Here is an 18,650-nt window from a genome sequence, read left to right on the forward strand (position 1 = left end):
AGAATGACTGGAACGACCAGTCACTATGATGTACACTGACCACCAGGGGGCAGATGCTCAATGCAGGAGCTGCCCCCAGCCTGCTGGCCAACCTCCCTGTTCCTACCTTTGGCTGGGCCCCAGGCTGGGATGGGGAACCAAGGGTGGGTGGTGGCAGACACAGGAAGTGAGGGAAAGAGGGGTGGGGGAGGTGGAGAGGGGTTGGGGAGGCAGAGAGCCACACGGTGGCGGCATGTGGGTGTTGTGGGAAGGAGGAGATAGGGAGGCGGGGAAACTGGGAAACTGATCGGCCCTAATTGCTCGCCAGGCCTTAGGACCCCACCTGTGCATGAATTTTGTGCACTGGGCTTCCAGTCCACTGTATAAAGCCAAGGGGTGGACTGGATACAGTACAGAGTCTCAGCTATTTTTTTCCAAGCAGTGGAGAGTACTCCACATGGAGAACTAAAAAATAGTGTCTAGGGATAGACAGCTAGGTTCAAATAGGGAGTAATTAAGGTTGGAGTCTGTGGTGGTTATTAGTGTTACTGGCTTTTTTTTAATTTAAATTTTTTTTTTTTTTATAATATAGGATTGGTCCTTTTATATGGTTACACTTTCTAATTACTGTTGGTTGGGGTCATTGACTAGGATCATGTAATTGCTTCAGACCATTGAATTAAGAGCAGAAATTTTAGTGTCATGAGTTGCCTGTGTGAGCTCCTCCAAAACTTTCTTTACCTCTGGAACAGTGGTTGGTCATTGTTAGGATGATGACTGCTCTGACAGGTTGGGTTGCTGTGTGACTGTACTATGTGGAGCACCCCTGCTAATGTTCAGTTGTTATATAGTATGGTCAAGAAATAGACCTTAGTAGTTTTTTTTTTTTTTTTTTAAAGATATTTTATTGATTTTTCACAGAGAGGAAGAGAGAGATAGAGAGTCAGAAACATCGATGAGAGAGAATCATCGATCAGCTGCCTCCTGCACACCCCCCACTGGGGATGTGCCCGCAACCAAGGTACATGCCCTTGCCCGGAATCGAACCCGGGACCTTTCAGTCCGCAGGCCGACGCTCTATCCACTGAGCCAAACCGGTCCCGGCAGACCTTAGTAGTTTTAAGCTCCTGAGATTTGAGGGCTGTTTATTGCAGCAATATGTGAACTGTATTGATTAGTAAAGATATTTTTGGTTGGGTTTTGAGAACAACAAAGTCATACATAGGATAGCAAGTGTGGAAGTGTGTGTGTGTGTGTGTGTGTGTGTGTGTGTGTGGGGTGGAGGGGGGGGTTGGGGGAGAGGGTGAGCTAGATTCCCCAAACCAAAGAGCTAGAAGCTTACCAAGGAGAGCCATTAGGAGTGTGAGCAAATCTAATGTCAGTCTTGGGACATAAGGTGGAAAGAGGGGTTGAGATCTTCCTGCCTCCTTGTTCCATGCAGAGAACTGACAAACTAACACAAGCATATACATACAACGTGGAGTATGTTTGGTCTACCCTTTGTCATTGTGAAAACAGTAACTTAAAAATCAATGTAGAAAAGAAATATGGTGTATAGAAAACCAGGATTTAGGAAAAATAACAATGTTGGAGGGTTTAAGACTTTTTTTTAATACCACAGAAAGTAATATGTCTCCCTATCCCCTCCCCATCATACATGTTTGCATTCACATGTTCTTACATGCTCATGTGTACATAATCACATATTTTAATCAACCCTACTTGTGAAAACAAGTCAGTACCTCAGGAGGCCTGTCTGTATACAATATCTAAAACCTTCCTCTTCTTTTCCTCTCACACTCCTGATCTAACTAGTTCTTCCCACCTCCATCCCTGCAGTACTTAGCATTTTCTTTATTTACTTAATATGTCTACTATTATTATTTTCCTCTGTTCTCACCGGAATGCAAATGCTAACAGAGAAAGGACACGTTTATCCATCTTGTTGACGGACAACAGAGCCTGGTACATAATAGTGTTTGTTGAGCTGCATGCACCACCTTCGTGAAGGAGAAACGGGAACATCCGGGATACGGATAGCTGCCAGGTGTTCCAAGCAGAGATTCAATCTGAGGCAACGCTGTGCTCTGACCACATTTTAAACCACAGTCTGAGTCCCCCACTCTCATTCTGTGTCTTATAAAACAGTTCCAGTCAAGCAGACAAACTTCTTTGTGAAATCTTCCATATGTTGTGTGTAAAGACTGAATTTTGAAGGTAGTACAAAATGTGGGGAGGAACATGGGCTTTAGAAACAAACCACTTCATTGTTACTTATTTGGTGTGACTTTGGGCAAGTTACCTAACCAAGGAGTCTAAGTTTTCCTTTCTGTAAAACTGGAATAACATGTACTGGGGCACCTATTGGGTGGACTTAATACACAGTATGTGAAAATGCTTAGCACAGAGTAGGTACTGTTTTATACTGGTTCTCTTTTCTTTCCCCACCGCTCCATAAAAACAGCTTTCATTACATTTTTTATTTAATATTATTTAAAATATTTTCAACTTAGCCCTAATTCTGATTCCAATTGACTTTTTTTTGGGTGAGATTATTTTAGTAATCTATGTACACAGAATTTCCCAAATATTTACGAAGAGCCCATACACAGCATTCACCAGGGTGTGGATTTCTTCAGACCTGATGGAAAAAGCAGATTATCTGGATTTTAAGTGCTGGGTAGAAATTCAGTGGGAAGAAGGGTAAAATTGCAGGATAAATGGATTGGAATTCTTTTGCTGTTGCTGTTGTTTCAGTCTTGTGCATCTGTTGTTTTTCATGGTAGCACGTGAAGTTCTACATTCAAGGTTACCATTTGCCTGACATTTTGAAATCTTGATTCCTTTTGGAAGTGGTTTCTTTATTTGCAAACTACTATTGTTTCTTAGTCTTAGAAGTTGATCTCTGTTGATCACCTAGTTCTTTTCCCCAATTTGTTTAGTTGAACTAGACATGAGGATTTTTATAGGCGATTTCAACTTATTTGACCATTTTCTAGTATTGATTTTTTTTTTTTTTAAAGAGAGTGAGGAAGGGAGAGAGATAGAAGCATTGATGAGAGAGAGAGAGAGAGAGAGAGAGAGAGAGAGAGAGAGAGAGAGAGAGAGATTTATCGGCTATAGGCTGCCTCCTGAGAATCCAGCTTGCAGCGTGGGCATGTGCTCTAATGGGTAATTGAACCAGTGACCTCTTGGTTCCTGGTTTGATGTTCAACCATTGAACTACTCTGGCTGGACTTGACCTTTTTAAAAATTTTAAATACAGTTATAACAGTTTTCTTTAGCTTTTAAAAATAATTTCATTTGTGTATATTATAATGAATTCTTATTTGCTTCAGTGCCATTATGTGCTTACAGCAGAGGTTGTCTACCTTGGGTGTACACTGGAATCATTTGGAGAGCTTTGGAAATACCGATGCTTGGGCTCGACCTGCATCTGAGGTTCGGCCTTAGAACTGGATTTTTAAAAGCCCCTCAGCTCTGCAGCCAAGCTTAAGAAACCATTGGCCTAAAGGATTTCAGACATAACTGGAACATGCTTTCCACTTTAGAAAGTAGGTAGCCATGGCTTATCTGAGTGGTGTGATCAATCTGCCTTCTCAATCTCTTGCTTAGAATACAGTGAACTGATTAGAATGGGGATGGTAGAATTAAGTCCTTGACTTCGTTAAAGCACTTTTATTGTTAATCACCAAACCATAAATGGAATTAAAGCATTTGAATAGATAGAATAATTTTAAGGCTTTTAAATTCCTGTGTGAACAAGGAAGGAATAATACTTCTTGTTTTAAGCACTATGCAAATCAAAATCCTTTGGCTCATTATTTCAGTCAGAAATGAAAAAAATGTTTTTAGAGTTTATAACAAATACTACTTTATTGCTAGTATAATTAGGCAAACGTCGTTCTTAAACTCCTGTTGACTTTTTCACCTACTTTCAATGTAATAAGTAGTCTGTTACCATAAGAGGATCTTTGTTTACTCCAGTAACAAGATGTTGGACAAGGACTTGTAAAGACACATAGCTCCCTCCCTGAGGTATCAGAGAGCTTCCAGAAATAAATCAATCTGAACTTTAGAGTATTCTTAGCTTTTATTCTGAAAAGTAATCCAGCCTACTTTCAGCTTGGAATTTGGAGCTGAGGTCAGGTTAGGGATATTTACTGTAATCTCACTGTTTGGTTTGAAGTATTGTGAAGTTCCAGGACATACCATATTTGTAGTATGTACAGCAACAGGGCTGCAAACTTTTTTGACATCTATGTGACCATATTAGTATGGTATCTGAATGCAGTGGGACTTAGTGAATTGGTGAATAGGATAATCAGAATTGTGTCCAAAGCCTAGGTTTTCTATTTATTAATACTTACCTTGATTTATTTAACTTATTTAGCATTCGTTTCCATTGCTGGAACATTTGAGGAAGTAATACCTACATTATTGAGTGTATATTATAATGAAATGTTTTAGATTTTTAATATAGTACCTGCCCAAAGTTGGTCTGTAATAAGTAATCTTTCTGTAGTTTTGAGTTTGAATTATTCTAGAGAATTATTCTATAAAAGTGATACCAGAGAACAAATTAATTCTAAAATTTCTTTAAAAATGAATCTTATGAATAATGATTATTTGGGGTGATGTTTATAAATCATACTTTATGTAGAAAATTTCTGAATTTTTAATAAACCTTGGAATCTCTTGATAAAGATATTAATACATTTGTTTATCATGATATGTTTTATACATTTTCGTTATGTTTAGAGACATTTTACAAGAACTCATGATTCTTACAATATGAAGGGAGAAATTGGAAGGTAGATAGTATAGAGTAGGCAGTATAATATAGTAAGGTCATAAATACCTAGATGCCTATATATACAATGAAAATATAAGTGAAACTTAATATAGGTCATGTTAAAGTGTAGCCAAATCAAAAGAATCTTACCTAATAAAAGAGAAACATGTAAATTAACCATAACTCTACTACATACTCAGCCAATCAGAATGAGTATGCAAATTAACCCAACAAAGATATGTAGGTGAGGAGCAGCCTGCTACGAGGGGAAGCGGGGCAGAGGGAAATACTGGAGCCATGCTCAGTACAGAAGCGAGGATTTGCTAGCTCCTGTGGACTTGCTGGCTCCTGGGCGGGCCAGGAGCGGGGACTTGCCAACTCCTGGGCCGCTGGGAGAGAAGCCAGGGGAAGAAAGGCCTATTTTTGCACGAATATCATGCAATGGGCCTCTAGTTCTTTAATAAAAAATGGTTATTTCATTCCTTTGTGTGCCCAGATAAGATGGTCATAGTAACAACCGCTCCTATTTTCTGCCTCTCAAAATTGCTCTTATTTTTAAAGTCATCACTGAAATGTTGTTTATTTTATAGTCTGCTTGCTCTCTTCCCAATCACACACCCCTTAAAAAGGAGCATGGGCGGCATTTTGTCAGCATGTGACCTCCGCCCGGCACTGTTTCATTGTAAACGCAGTTAAGTTTATGGCATTAGGTTGAAGGTTGTATGGGTTCCCACTGGCTTTGACATCAGAGAGATGTTAATTTCAACCCTCACTTGATCACTTTCTTTGTAAGGATTTCTCCTTGCTGTGCTCCATTTTCTTATCTGTAAGACAGACGGGGGTAAAAGCTTCTACCTCATAGTGCTGTTGAAAGATTCAGTAGTGTCAGTGGCCCAAGACAGTCAGTGTTCAGTAAATGGTAGTGAATATTGTTATTGTTGTCATTAGCTGTGTATGGCATGTTACTTATTGCATGTAAATATGATGTGTGACTTAAATAAAACCCCCGTCTCCAGACTGCACTTTTTAGGACAGGCAACCGTCACCTGGCATTTTACATAAGGTTTAATAAATTAACAAATATGTGTTGATTGAGTCCATTAACTTTCACTTTTACTTGGATTTTCAAAATAGTATTGGTAGATACCACAAAATTTCATGAAAGTTGTTTTCTAAAACGGCTTTGTTTTAAAATCCCCACAGGTATCTTTTTTTCCCCATAACTTCAGTGCCCTGAAATCAGAGTAGTCCACCCAGATAATATGACAGGCACTTCCCGTGGTTTGGAGCCATATCTTTGACGAATGCGGGCCTTCCAGAGGTCCTGAGAGCTTGGTACGGAGCACACACTGCTTGCTGGTTGGCGCGGCAATCATGCCATCTCTGCCTCAAGAAAAAGGTAAGCTGACTGACTTCATCACATCACAGAATACAGATTACAGGTCGTAACTGCTAGCTGTTCTTAACAATTAAAAATTGGGGATTCTTAAAGAACCAGAACTTAAAATTTGTGTTCTCTGGTATGGAATTCTTATTATTTCAATGATATTTGGTTGGTTTACATTTCTCTTAAAGTTATTCAGGGGCCTTCTGCGTTGGATCTGAGTACAGAGCTGCCTTTACAAAGCACACTGAAAAGGAGAGTCAGAAAGAAGAAAAAGAAGGGAACAATTACAGCCAATGTTGCTGGGACAAAGTTTGAAATTGGTAGGTCTTATCAAAATCATGAGATTTTCATATCTGTTGGAAAGTCTAATTTGATGTTGAAAAAAGTGTAGAATTTCATAATTATTCTTTTTTATGTAATGTATTTTAAATGCCTTTTATAAAATTTTACTTTTAATGAGATATTTATCATGTTAATAATCAAATAGAGCATCAGTGTAAATGAAAAACTTCAGTTATTAATGGAGTAATTTTGATTAAACTCAATGTTAAAATAAAGCATAAAATGATAACATTAAACAAATTAAAATGTTAAATAGAAAAAGAACAGTTTAAAATTTGAGATTTTTACCAAAACGAGAAGCTGACATATAGTAAAAACATTTTTCTCATTTTAAAATAAATCTTTTAATGATGCTGCTGCTTTTTATTAATAATGAAATTCTAGTCTTTATGTCTAAATACAGTCTGTAGTGTAGGTAGCAGACAAGAATTAATTCCTGAAATTAAGATACTTTTGCCCAGCACTGTAAAATTCATTTGAATAACAAGCACTCAAATAATATTTCTCTTTTCTTAGTTATTTTGCATTAAAAGAGTTGAGGAAAATCATATGAACCTCAAGGATATTAATTTTTGTACCCTTTATTAATATTTGAGAATCTCATTTTCATTTACATTAATTCATCAAAGCTCAGCAGCAATCAGTGAAATATTTCAGTGGGACTGAGTTCCCCCAACACTCTGTGCCAACAGGTGTTCCTCGGAGGGAACCATGCTGAGCATGTTGGTGTGAGAGGACGAGATGTGACAGGGTCAAGGTTTATTGCAGTGTGTTTTTTTTTCTGAAGGAAAAAACAAGAGTACGGTGGCCTTTGTAAAAGTGATTGATGGCCAGACTGGTGTGGCTCAGTGGTTGAGCGTTGACCTATGAAGTAGGACTTTGAGGTTCGATTCCGGGGTCAGGGCACATGCCCGAGTTGTGGGCTCGATCCCCATGGGGTGTGTTGGAGGCAGCTGATTGAGATTCTCTCTCATCATTGATGTTCCTCTCTCTCTATCTCCCTCTCTCTTCCTCTCTGAAATCAATAAAAAAATATTTTAAAAAATTGATAGCTGGGTGGTGTTAACTCATCCTCTCACTTTGAAGTTCCTCATAGGGTTCATAAGGAACCTTGATTTAAAGGAGAGTGTTTAAATGAAGTTCCCTCTCCTTTTCCCAGGAAGTGCTCAGAGGGCTGACGGCGTATTAGTGTTCTCCGTACTGATTCTGGCTCCATTTCTCTCATCAAGGTCTTCCCAGTTATTTCTGAGAGGCCCACACAATGCGCCTCATGTCCTCAGGAACAGGTCTGCTCCCGAGCTGCCGGCCTGACCTCATTGTCTTCTGCCTGTGAGCCAGTTAAAGGGGTCTCCCAGGCTGTGTCACTATTGCCCTGTCCCTCCCTATGACCTCTAGGGGGCACAGCAGCTCCTGAGCCCCCAGGATGCCACAGCTGCCTGTGGGCTGTGGCAGATGAGAGAGGAACAGCTCTTTCCCTGACTCTTTCTTACATTCACCTGCCCTTCAGACAGCCTCTCATGCCAAACAGCATCTTCAGCTCACAATGCCCTCCTCGACCTCATCCACCGCCAGTCACTGTCCTCTTTTATGCCTGTGTTCTAGGCTCTGTTGCATAAAAAGTTCTTTCTTTTTCCTCAGCTGCAAAACAAACAAGAGTCCCCAGGATTTGAGACCAACAAAAGTTTGCTCATCAGTATCATACTTGAGCCAAATAAATTCAGACAATTGATTGCTTTGTACCATTTCTCCTCGTAGTGGATATCAGTAAAACTTTTAAAAATAAGTATTTTGCTTACCTCTATTGTAGGCAAGAAGGAACTTGAAACTTATTGGAAGAAAAATGTCGATATGTTAATTATCATATCTAAATTAGAGAAGAGTCTTTAAATTTTGTACTAAAAAACAAGCTTTCCTCTGAGCACATTTTTTTCCTCCTGGTAAGATTAGAGGGTTTGCAGATAGGAGAGAGCCAGTTTCTGAATCTGTGCAGAGACTTCTTTCTTTCTTTCTTTCTTTCTTTCTTTCTTTCTTTCTTTCTTTCTTTCTTTCTTTCTTTCTTTCTCTCTCTCTCTCTCTCTCTCTCTCTCTCTCTCTCTCTCTCTCTCTCTCTCTCTTTCTCTCTCTCTCTCTCTCTTTCTCTTTCTCTCTTTCTTTCTTTCTTTCTTCTTTCTTTTTTTTTTAATTTTGCATCCTGAGTCAACATGCTGACTTGGTTTTAATTGCTAAAAATAATTGGAACTAGGGAGGTGGAAAGTGTAGCTTAGGTCTAATGATCTAATGACCAGGGGCTATTTTTCCCTTTTCCCTTTTGTACCCAGCCCAAGGTCATGAAAAAGCCAGGAAAGTACATTTTGCTGATAGAGGTGTTGTCTCAGCTGTGCATATGCTCTCCTTGTGCTGTGAATAATCACTGCGCTCTTTCACAGTGTCGTGTCCCTGTTAAATCTCTGAGGACTTTGGGTGCAACCTAAAAACAGTTCTCAGTTACCGCTGAGTATAATCTGGCCCTGGATGAATTGTTATAACTCAAAATAAGGTTATGCTCTAACTAATGGATATTTTGCCAACAAAATACTTTGAGCTAAAATGTGTACATATCAAAATATGTTTCCCCATTGGATATATTTCAGAAGGATTTTAATTTTGGTTTCACTTAACCTTTGACTTGCAGTTCGTTTAGTAATAGATGAAATGGGATTTATGAAAGCTTCAGACGAGGATGAAACGAGTAACCTGATATGGTGTGACGCTGCGGTCCAGCAGGAGAAGATCGCAGAGCTGCAAAACTACCAGGTGGGGAGGGAGCCGTGGCCTCTCAGTGGCCATTAGGAAAGCTACACGCACTCCCTCGTACTTTTCTTTAGATGAGGTTCTTGCTATGTTGACACTCTCACCTGAATAGCCTGTTTTGTTGCTGTGCAGTACTGACTTTGCATGGAGTCTGCATCCTTTCAGATATACTAACTTTTAACCTCTTTGCACCTTTAAGTAAGAATTGATAGAAGAAAACCTTTACTAAACTGGTGTTTTGCATTATGCTTAAAGAGGAGTCATGTGGAATAGGTTGCCTAGAGAGACCACGGCCTGGCAATTCCATGTCCATTATATATCTGGCTTCATTCTTTAATTTTTTAGGATGCGTTAAAAACATATTAAAAAAGTCAAATGCATGGAATTTTGGACAGTTCACATTTCATGCAGTTCTTCCATTAGTATAGAGGGTAAAAGAAAATAAGTCCATGTTCACTAGTTTTTCTGCAATGCTCATCTGTATGAATATTGTACATTTAGAATGTAAAAGATAATTTAGATAATTACCAGTTATTCAACACCAAAAATTGTAACTTTAATGTCATTATAAACACCCTTTTTGACTTCTTTAAAATTGTGCAATTTTATTCTCTACATAATCAATTACTATAGATTCTTTAATTAATTATAGGTCATTTAACTTAAATATTTTCAGTTTATTAAAACACGAAAAGTAAAAGATGGTGGTAACTGTATAATAGTATAAATGACTCTATTCATTAAATCAATGAGGGTATTAATATTTACCTTTTTATTTTCCAGAGAATCAACCATTTTCCAGGAATGGGGGAGATCTGTAGGAAAGATTTCTTAGCAAGAAATATGACCAAGTAATCTTCATTTTCTTATAATAGAATAAATCTGTTATAAATTTACATTTTGAATATTAGAGTGCTATCTTTTACAAAGTTACATTCATTTGAAATGATATTTTGATGGAAGAGAGACAATTTTAGATCTAGGAGGGTCTGAAAAGTTCTTGGGTTCTATTCCTGCACTTTGCTGAGGTGGTAACCGAGGGTCAGAGAAATATCTTGTACAAAGTCAACACAGAGTTGGTATCAGAGCTAGAGCAGAAACTTGGGTTTTAGAATCTCAGCGTTCTTTTTACTTTTTATTCAATATGTTCTTATTTATTTTCATTTAAACCCTGCAGGATCTAATCTGTTGCATTATTGTGTGTGTGCATCTGTATTCATATACTGGTTAGTGAGCATCTAACATGTGCCAGGCACTGTAGTAGATGTGTGTGAGCACACACACACACACATAGACCACATTTATACAGGGTGGGGCAAACATAAGTTTACAGTTGTAAGTTTGTGAAACACTGTTCATTCTTGCGTTGTTATTTATTGTATTTTTCCATATGAACAATTATAAACCTCAATTGTAAACCTACTTTTGCCCCACACTGTACATGCCCCTCCAGGAATATACATGCACGTACATTTATTTCCGAGGCCACTGTTTAGAGGAACAATCTGCTTTTATGGGAAAAACAGTTCACAGGTATTCAAGTACCGAATGAATTGTAGAATTTTTATGCAGTTTATAACTCTACTGAATAGATTATTTTAGTTTAAGAAACTTGACTGATAAATTGAGAAAAATTTTAAGAGAAATCTTTCACAGAGAAATGTTAGTAAGATTGTGTGTACAATTAATGAAATATCTGTATGTACCCAAGTGAAAGTTTAGACATCCATCCACTCAACATATATTTTTGAATGCTTACTTTTCCTCCTAGAAACTGCAAGCTGTGAGGTAAACTAGATAAATAAGGCCTTGTCCCTCCCTAGAACTCACATTTTAGTAAGGAGGAAGGCTGACACATACAGTACAGTTTTATGGTGCCACGTTAGAGGTAGAGTCAAAGGTTGGTGGTGACCACGATAGTGGGAGAGATTATTTTTGAGTGAAGAGGGAAGGCTTTCTGGAAGAATGAAATTGATATGGATATTGAAAAGTGTATAGGAATTAAAAATGTTTATCTTGAATATTTGTGTGCTTTAATTTTTTCCAAGGATAGATGTGAAAGAATGTTATTCATAAATACTACATGGTTAATTTAAAAGTATATTATTCTAATTAAAGTTTTAACTTGATCTGATTTTATATTGTTATTAAAAATATAATAAATAGTCTGGCTGCTGTTGCTCAGTGGTTGAGCATCGACTCATGAACCATCAGGTCATGGTTCGATTCCCAGTGAGGGCACATGCCCAGATTGTGAGCTTGACCTCCAGTGGGAGGGTATGTGTGTGCAGGAGGCAGTTGATCAGTGATTCTCTCTCATCATTGATGTTTCTATCTCTTTCCTTTCCTTTCTCTGAAATCAATAAATAATGTACCAAGATAATTTAGCTTGTTGGCTTAATCTGGGCTTGACACATAGAGTTGGTAATTATATCCTTTGTCATAATAGAAACATAACTTTCTTACAGGGTTCTCTTGAAAGAACACTTGAAATATGGTAACTGTATGAACTTCCAGCTGTGGTGGTCAACTAAATTGTAGATTTAGGTCCTACCTCTCTGCATACTACATTCTATGGTTTCATTTTAGTTTCTCCTAATTTTATTTGGGGATAATATCTGTTACATTATTTTCTCACCTATTAAAAGACTTGGCATACATTTATTAAAAAGACACTTTTTAAATAATCAGATTTTAATATATAATATTTTAAAATAATTCTCTTAATTTATTTTTATTAAGAATCAATGTATACAAACTAGTTAACATTTGGGATTCATCAAAAATAAACATTTAGCCCTGTATGATGTTTCACAGTGGTTAGAGCATCAGCCTATGCACTGAAGGGTTGTGGGTTCGATTCCCAGACAAGGGCATGTATGTGGGTTGCAAGTTCAATCCAAGGCCCTGTTGGGGTGCATGCAGGAGGCAACCAATCAATGTGTTTCTCTCACATCAATGTTTCTCTCTCTCTACCTTCCTTCTTCTCTTCCTCCCACCCTCTCTAAAAAATCAATGGAAAGAATATCCTTAAGGTGAGGATTAAAAACAACAAAAAAGTAAACATTTGATACTGAGTATTATCTTTAAGGTATGTATCAAATATGCAGCCTGATTTATAGCAAATACAAAAATACTAGGACATGCATTGTAGCCATAAAATCACATGTATAAACATGTATAGTTCACAGAAATAAAACCTGTACTGACTAAAGGTTTCACATAGTTTTCTTATAAAAGGAATTAAACTCCAAAAAACACCAGAGTAATAGGCAATCAAAACTGCTCGCTATAGGTGACCCAGAGGACTCAAAATCATCTTTAAAGAAGCAATATAAGTGGCACCTGGTCATGAGCTATTTCCTACTGCCAATCCCCATTCCTGAGGAATAGTTAGTGACTTTTCCCATGTTATCTTGCTTTATATGCCTTTATTACCTCTATTACATTGCATATAATTAATATCCTATATGTAAATTTCTTTTTTTAAAAAAAGCCATATTAGCTTATATCCTCAGTGCCTGGCACATAGTATGTACTCAAATATATGTTTGATTTACTAATAAGTAAATTAGTACATAGGACAGAGAACTGTGTCTATTTTTTTTAAATTGATGTATCACCAGTGTCTAGAAGAGTGCCTAGCACTTAATAGATGCTTAATAGACATCTGCTGAATGAATCAATAAATAAGTAGAAGGCTTTAAATTCTTGTAGTAAATGTCAGGATCACTGGAAGAAAATTTAGAAAAGTTTGAATAGATATTGCTTTTTATACTATCTCTAACAGAATGATCAAGTGCCGGCCTCTGGATTATACCTTTATTCCTCGAACATGGATCTTCCCTGCTGAATATACTCAATTCCAGAACTACATGAAAGAATTGAAGAAAAAAAGAAAGCAGAAAACTTTTATAGTAAAGCCAGCTAATGGTGCAATGGGTCATGGGTAGGTATTTTTCACCTGTGAATTATATATCTATATCTATATCTATATCTATATCTATATATATATATATATATATATATATATATATATATACATACATAAAAGCCAAGTGATCAGAATGACTGGAAAGACCAGTTACTATGATGTGCACTGTGGCCAGCCAATCTCCTGCAGCCCTCTGGTGGTCCCTCCCTGCATCCTACCTTACCCCTGATCTTGCCTTACCCCTGATCTTGCCTCCCTATTCCAATTGAGGTCAGGGCCAGCTAGCCAACCTTCTGGTCCCCTCCCCCCAGTCGACCAGACCCCACCCGTGCACAAATTCGTGCACTGGACCTCTAGAGTGTGTATGTGTGTGTAGTTGGAGGGTGGGAGAATAAATGTGAGTATTCACTCATGGTTGAGTACTAATATGAAAAACAGGATAAAATAGGATTCTGATCCTTGCTGTTTTTTAAACAAAATTTGCATTTGTAATAATTTTATATAATCTTGGAGAATAAAATTCAGTGGATACCACAGAGCTAAATTCACTTGGAGAGAAAAATGGGAAGGGAGTTACTCTTACACGTGTCTTCTTTGCTTTACAAATACATTTTTTCCTTTTATTAAATTTATTGGGGTGACACCGATTAACAAAATTATACAGATCTGAGGTGCAAAATTCAACAACTTATTATCTGTACACTGTATTGTGTGTTCACCACTTCAGGCCAAGTCTCTGCCCATCACATTTATCCCCCCTATACCCTTCTCCAACTTCCCCAGCTCCCCTCTCCCATTCAGTCACCTCACTGTAGTCCATGTCCATGAGTCTTTTCTCTTTTATGTTCACTCCCTCCACCTTTTCAGCCTCCCAAAACCCCCTTCCCAGCTGACGGCCTGCTCTCTAGCTACGAGTCGGTCTCTGTTTTGCTCGTTTTTATCTCTATGTATCCATGGTGATTGGACTGAGAATAAGTAGAATACATTAAGCTAAAGTACCAAATAGTAGACATGCTAGCTGAGAAAAGATTATATAATTTATATTTCTTTCCTTTTACTTTCTTATGTTAGTTTTCTTCAATGTACTTTAAAAAAAAATGTAACTTAGTCTGCTTTTAATAAAAACTCGAGTCATTTTGATCTTTTGTTTTAAATACTTTGGGGAAAAAAGGTTTTGGGAAATGTAGCTGTTCAACAAATTTCCCTTTAATTTTCAATAATAATTTAATCAGACATTATTTTTAACTGTGGTTTACTAGTTTAAAAAATAAACATGTAATATTAGTGGGAATTTTATGTTAATTGTTTAATGTAAAGTTGGTGCTGTATGTTAGTCTCAAAGGAAAAATTTTGGGGGTATAATTGAAGTTCACATTTTTCTCAATTTTCTTGTTAAAAATTATATATATATATATATATATATATATATATATATATATATATTTATACTCAGGGGTAAAACATTATACAGAAGTATTAATCTGATTTGACGACAGTATGAAAAATAGCTGAAAAAGCACACTGTGCTGCTGGGTTTATCTCATGTAATGCAGCGAGTAGGTAAAGGACACCTCTGCCCTCTGTGGAGTATATCCATTTCCTTGCTGATCTTTTGTTTGATTGTCCTCTCCATTGTTGAAAGTAGGCTGTTGAACACTCCAGTTGTTATTGTTGAACTACCTACATCTACTTTGAATTCTATCAGTTTTTGCTTCATATATTTTGGAGCACTGTTGGTGGATACATATGTTTACTAGAGGCCTGGTGCATGGAATTCGTGCATGGGGAGGTTCCCCCCTCAGCCCTGCCTGCACCCTCTCCAATGCAGGACCGCTGGCTCCTAACTGCTCACCTGCTTGCCTGTCTGGTCTCCCCTAACTGCCCCCCACAGCCAGCCTGGTCACCCCTTACTGCCCCCCGCCCCCCCACAGGCTTGGTTGCCCCCAATTGCCCCCCTGCCAGCCTCTGCCTGCCTGCCTGATTGCTCCTAACTGCCCCCTGCTGCCGGCCTGGTCGCCCCCAACTGCCTTCTCCCTGCCGGCCTGGTTACCCCTAACTGATCCCCTGCCGGCCTGGTTGCCCCACACAGTCTGCTGTTCAGTCGTTTGTTCATCCATCACTAACCCTACTGCCGGCTGGTTGCCCCTGCAGCCTGCTTGTTCAGTCATTTGGATGTTCCTCACTAAATCCCCTGCTGGCCTGGTAGTAGGCAGCCATATTGTGAGGGTGTGAGGGTCAATTTGCATATTATCTTTTTATTATATAGGATTTTCTAGTGTACCAATCTAATTTTCTTGTCATTTATTTAACTATATATATTTTTATTTTTTTTTAGTTGTTACTCTGGGATTACAATTAATATCTCAATTTATAGCAGTCTTGTTTGGTTTAACATCATTTTACTTCCAAAAATTAAAAAACAACAACAAAACACAAAAAATCCTGATCTTTTATAGCTTTACTCCCACTTGTCACAAAATACAACCTGTTCATTGTATGTCCAATAACATAGATTTTACTAGTAATTACTGGTTATGCAGTTATGTTTTAAATAATATAGGAACATTGAGGAGTTACAAACCTAAACTATACTAATACCCTGTTTCCCCAAAAATAAGACAGTGTCTTATATTAATTTTTTTCTCCCAAAGTTGCGCTAGGTCTTATTTTCAGGGGATGTCTTATCTTTCTATGTGCTAGGTCTTATTTTCGGAGGATGTCTTATTTTCGCGGAAACGTGGGTAGTGACTTTTATATTTACCATGAATCAACTTTAGTGGTGAACTTTATTTCTTTGTGTGTATTTGACTTACTATCTAGTGTCATTTTGTTTTGCCTGAAGGATTCTCTTTAGCATTTCTTGTAGGCCAGATGTACTAGCAAGAAACTCCCTCAGTTTTTGTTTATCTGGGAGCATCTTAATTTCTTCTTTAATTTTGAATAGTTTTGCCAGCTATAGAATTATTGGTTAAACATTCTTTTTTCTTTTTCTGTCAGCTCTTTGAATATGTCATTCCACTGTCTTTTGACCTCCATTGTTTCTGATGAGAAATCAATTCTTTATGTTATTGAGGATTTCTTGGACATGAAGAGTAGCTTTAACCTTGCTGCTTTCAAGACTCTCTGCCTTGGCTTTTGACAGTTTGATTATGTGTCTCAGCGTGGATCTCTTTGAGTTTGTCCTACTTAGAGTTCATTGATCTTCTTGGAATTAAATGTTCTCCATAATTGCCTCCCTAAGTAGCTGCCTCAGCCTGGGGAGAGTTTCCAGTTAGGCAAGACAAAAGCAAGCCCTTTGAGGTCCTCCAGGGAGCCACTACACAGGTTAAAAAAAAGGCAACCATCAGAATTTGGTCTATTCTGCTCCCTCTAGAATCAGAACCATTACTGGAAACATGCCTGTTGTTCAAGCCCACTGGTGAGCTGGGGGTAGAGAGTTGGTACCAGAGTAAGTTAAAATGCCACAAAGCTGTTTTACATAGATTCAGCTGAGAGTTCATTTTAATTTTATTTTAACTTATTTTTTGATTAAGTGATCCTTGGTTGTTACAAGCTTTTGGTTAGTTTCCAGAATTCCAGAAAAGTTGATTCTGACAACTTTCTTATTTCTATTGTTTTGCAATTCACTGCTTTTGTGAAGGCACAGACTTTGGAGTTACCCATTCCTCTGTATTCTTCTTGAGTATTAGCTATAATTTTATAAACATGTAGACTCCATATTAAATTGTTCTTTTGATTCTTTTTCTAAACTTAGGATTTCTTTGATAAGAAATGGTGACAAACTTCCATCTCAGGATCATTTGATTGTTCAAGAATACATTGACAAGCCTTTCCTAATGGAAGGTTACAAGTTTGATTTACGAATTTACATTCTGGTAACATCATGTGATCCACTAAAAGTATTTCTCTACCACGATGGACTTGTGCGAATGGGAACTGAGAAGTATATTCCACCTAATGAGTCCAATTTGGTAAGTGATACCAAACAGAATCTATGATTTGATTCATAGATTCAACATGTACCTTTTAAAGAACCCATTATATCTAAAGGTTATATGAATGAAAGTTACTTGTCTTAGGTTCTTATAGTCTAGAACAGGGGTGGGGAACCTTTTTTCTGCCAAGGGCCAATTGGATATTTATAACATCATTCATAGGACATACAAAATTATCAACTTAAAAATTAGCCTGCTATATTTAGTCAAGCATTTAATTAACTCACCCCTAATGCCTTGGCAGGGCCAGACCAAATGATTTCACAAGCCTTATGCAACCCTCGGGCTGGACATTCCCCATCCCTGATCTAGAACAACCATTTTCAACTGAAGTGCCACAGAAAATTTTAAAACATTCAATACCTGACTGACTAGTCAGAGGCATTAACTTCTTTGCCCTAAGATTATCAAATGCAAAAATGACAATAGGCAGCACAACAATAGCTTGTCCAGTTGTGAATAAATCAAAATTATACTTATTTTTTTTTGTCAGATTGGCAAGAAATGATATTTTTGTTGTGCTGCAGAAATTTAGTAATTAGTTTCTATGTGCCATGAGATGAGAACGGTTGAAATTGCTGGTCTAGAATGATTGCATGTACAAACAAGATTACTTCCAATCTGTAGACAGCTTTGGGAAAAATCAAATATAAAACGGTATCCACTCCAGGAAGGCTAATCAGCAAGAGTTGTCCCCCTGCAAGCACAAGGTTAGATTTCTAAGCACATGTGTGTATGCAGTAGCCCTGGATAGAAATTATTTTTCTATAACCATAAATAAAAAAATAAGATGCCACTGGGAAGTGTAGATAAAATGTTTATGTAGTTGAGTACAAAATGGCTAGCTTGTATTCAGTTCCTCAAGGAGGATGCTGTTCTTGCACAGTGTTTATACTGTTGTATAAGAGTTACAGTTTAAACACATAGAATGTGGGAGAAAGTATGTGAAACAGAGGAAGCAAAAGATATCAGAAAGTAGAGTTACTTATTTTTGCTGGAATAAAGAAAAGATTGTAAATTTACACTGAGCAAATGTGAAACAGAGACATAAATGGTCTGTTTCTTTGTGATTTTCAAGTCTAATAAACTGAAATGTAATATATTTTTCCATAAAGTAATAAACTATAACTTATAGTTTATATAAAACGATCTTTTATTTCTTGTATTTGTTGATTTATTAACTAAAAGTAAAAGTTTAGTTAACTTCTAATCATTTTTTTAGAATTGTTTCCCCTTTTGTCAAAGGCCTGGTTATTGTTTTCTTCCAATATTATGTACATAATTAACTCTGTTAAGAATGGTCATATTTTGCCCTAGCTATGGTTCAATCCCTGGTCAGGACACATACAAGAATCAAACAATGAATGCATAAGGGGAACAAAAAATCTCTCTCTCTCTCTCTTTCTCTCTCTCTCTCTTCTCTTTCTT

General features: G+C 37.4%; 1 protein-coding gene across 6 annotated transcripts in view; it reads left to right on the top strand.

Annotated features, from left to right (window-relative positions):
• The window catches only part of TTLL7 (tubulin tyrosine ligase like 7), a 172,064-nt gene that overhangs the window by 40,196 nt on the left and 113,218 nt on the right, over nucleotides 1-18,650 (top strand). For all 6 annotated transcript variants that reach the window (XM_084873208.1, XM_084873211.1, XM_084873213.1 and 3 more), the window contains exons 2-7: nucleotides 5,978-6,173; nucleotides 6,350-6,481; nucleotides 9,175-9,296; nucleotides 10,077-10,144; nucleotides 13,084-13,242; nucleotides 16,982-17,198. In XM_084873208.1, coding sequence (XP_084729334.1) covers nucleotides 6,149-6,173; nucleotides 6,350-6,481; nucleotides 9,175-9,296; nucleotides 10,077-10,144; nucleotides 13,084-13,242; nucleotides 16,982-17,198 — 723 coding nt within the window. In that variant the 5' untranslated portion in view covers nucleotides 5,978-6,148. The remainder of the gene's footprint in view (nucleotides 1-5,977; nucleotides 6,174-6,349; nucleotides 6,482-9,174; nucleotides 9,297-10,076; nucleotides 10,145-13,083; nucleotides 13,243-16,981; nucleotides 17,199-18,650) is intronic.

The sequence above is a fragment of the Pipistrellus hanaki genome (genome assembly GCF_964339955.1).
Source record: "Pipistrellus hanaki genome assembly, chromosome: 2".
Taxonomy (NCBI): domain Eukaryota; kingdom Metazoa; phylum Chordata; class Mammalia; order Chiroptera; family Vespertilionidae; genus Pipistrellus; species Pipistrellus hanaki.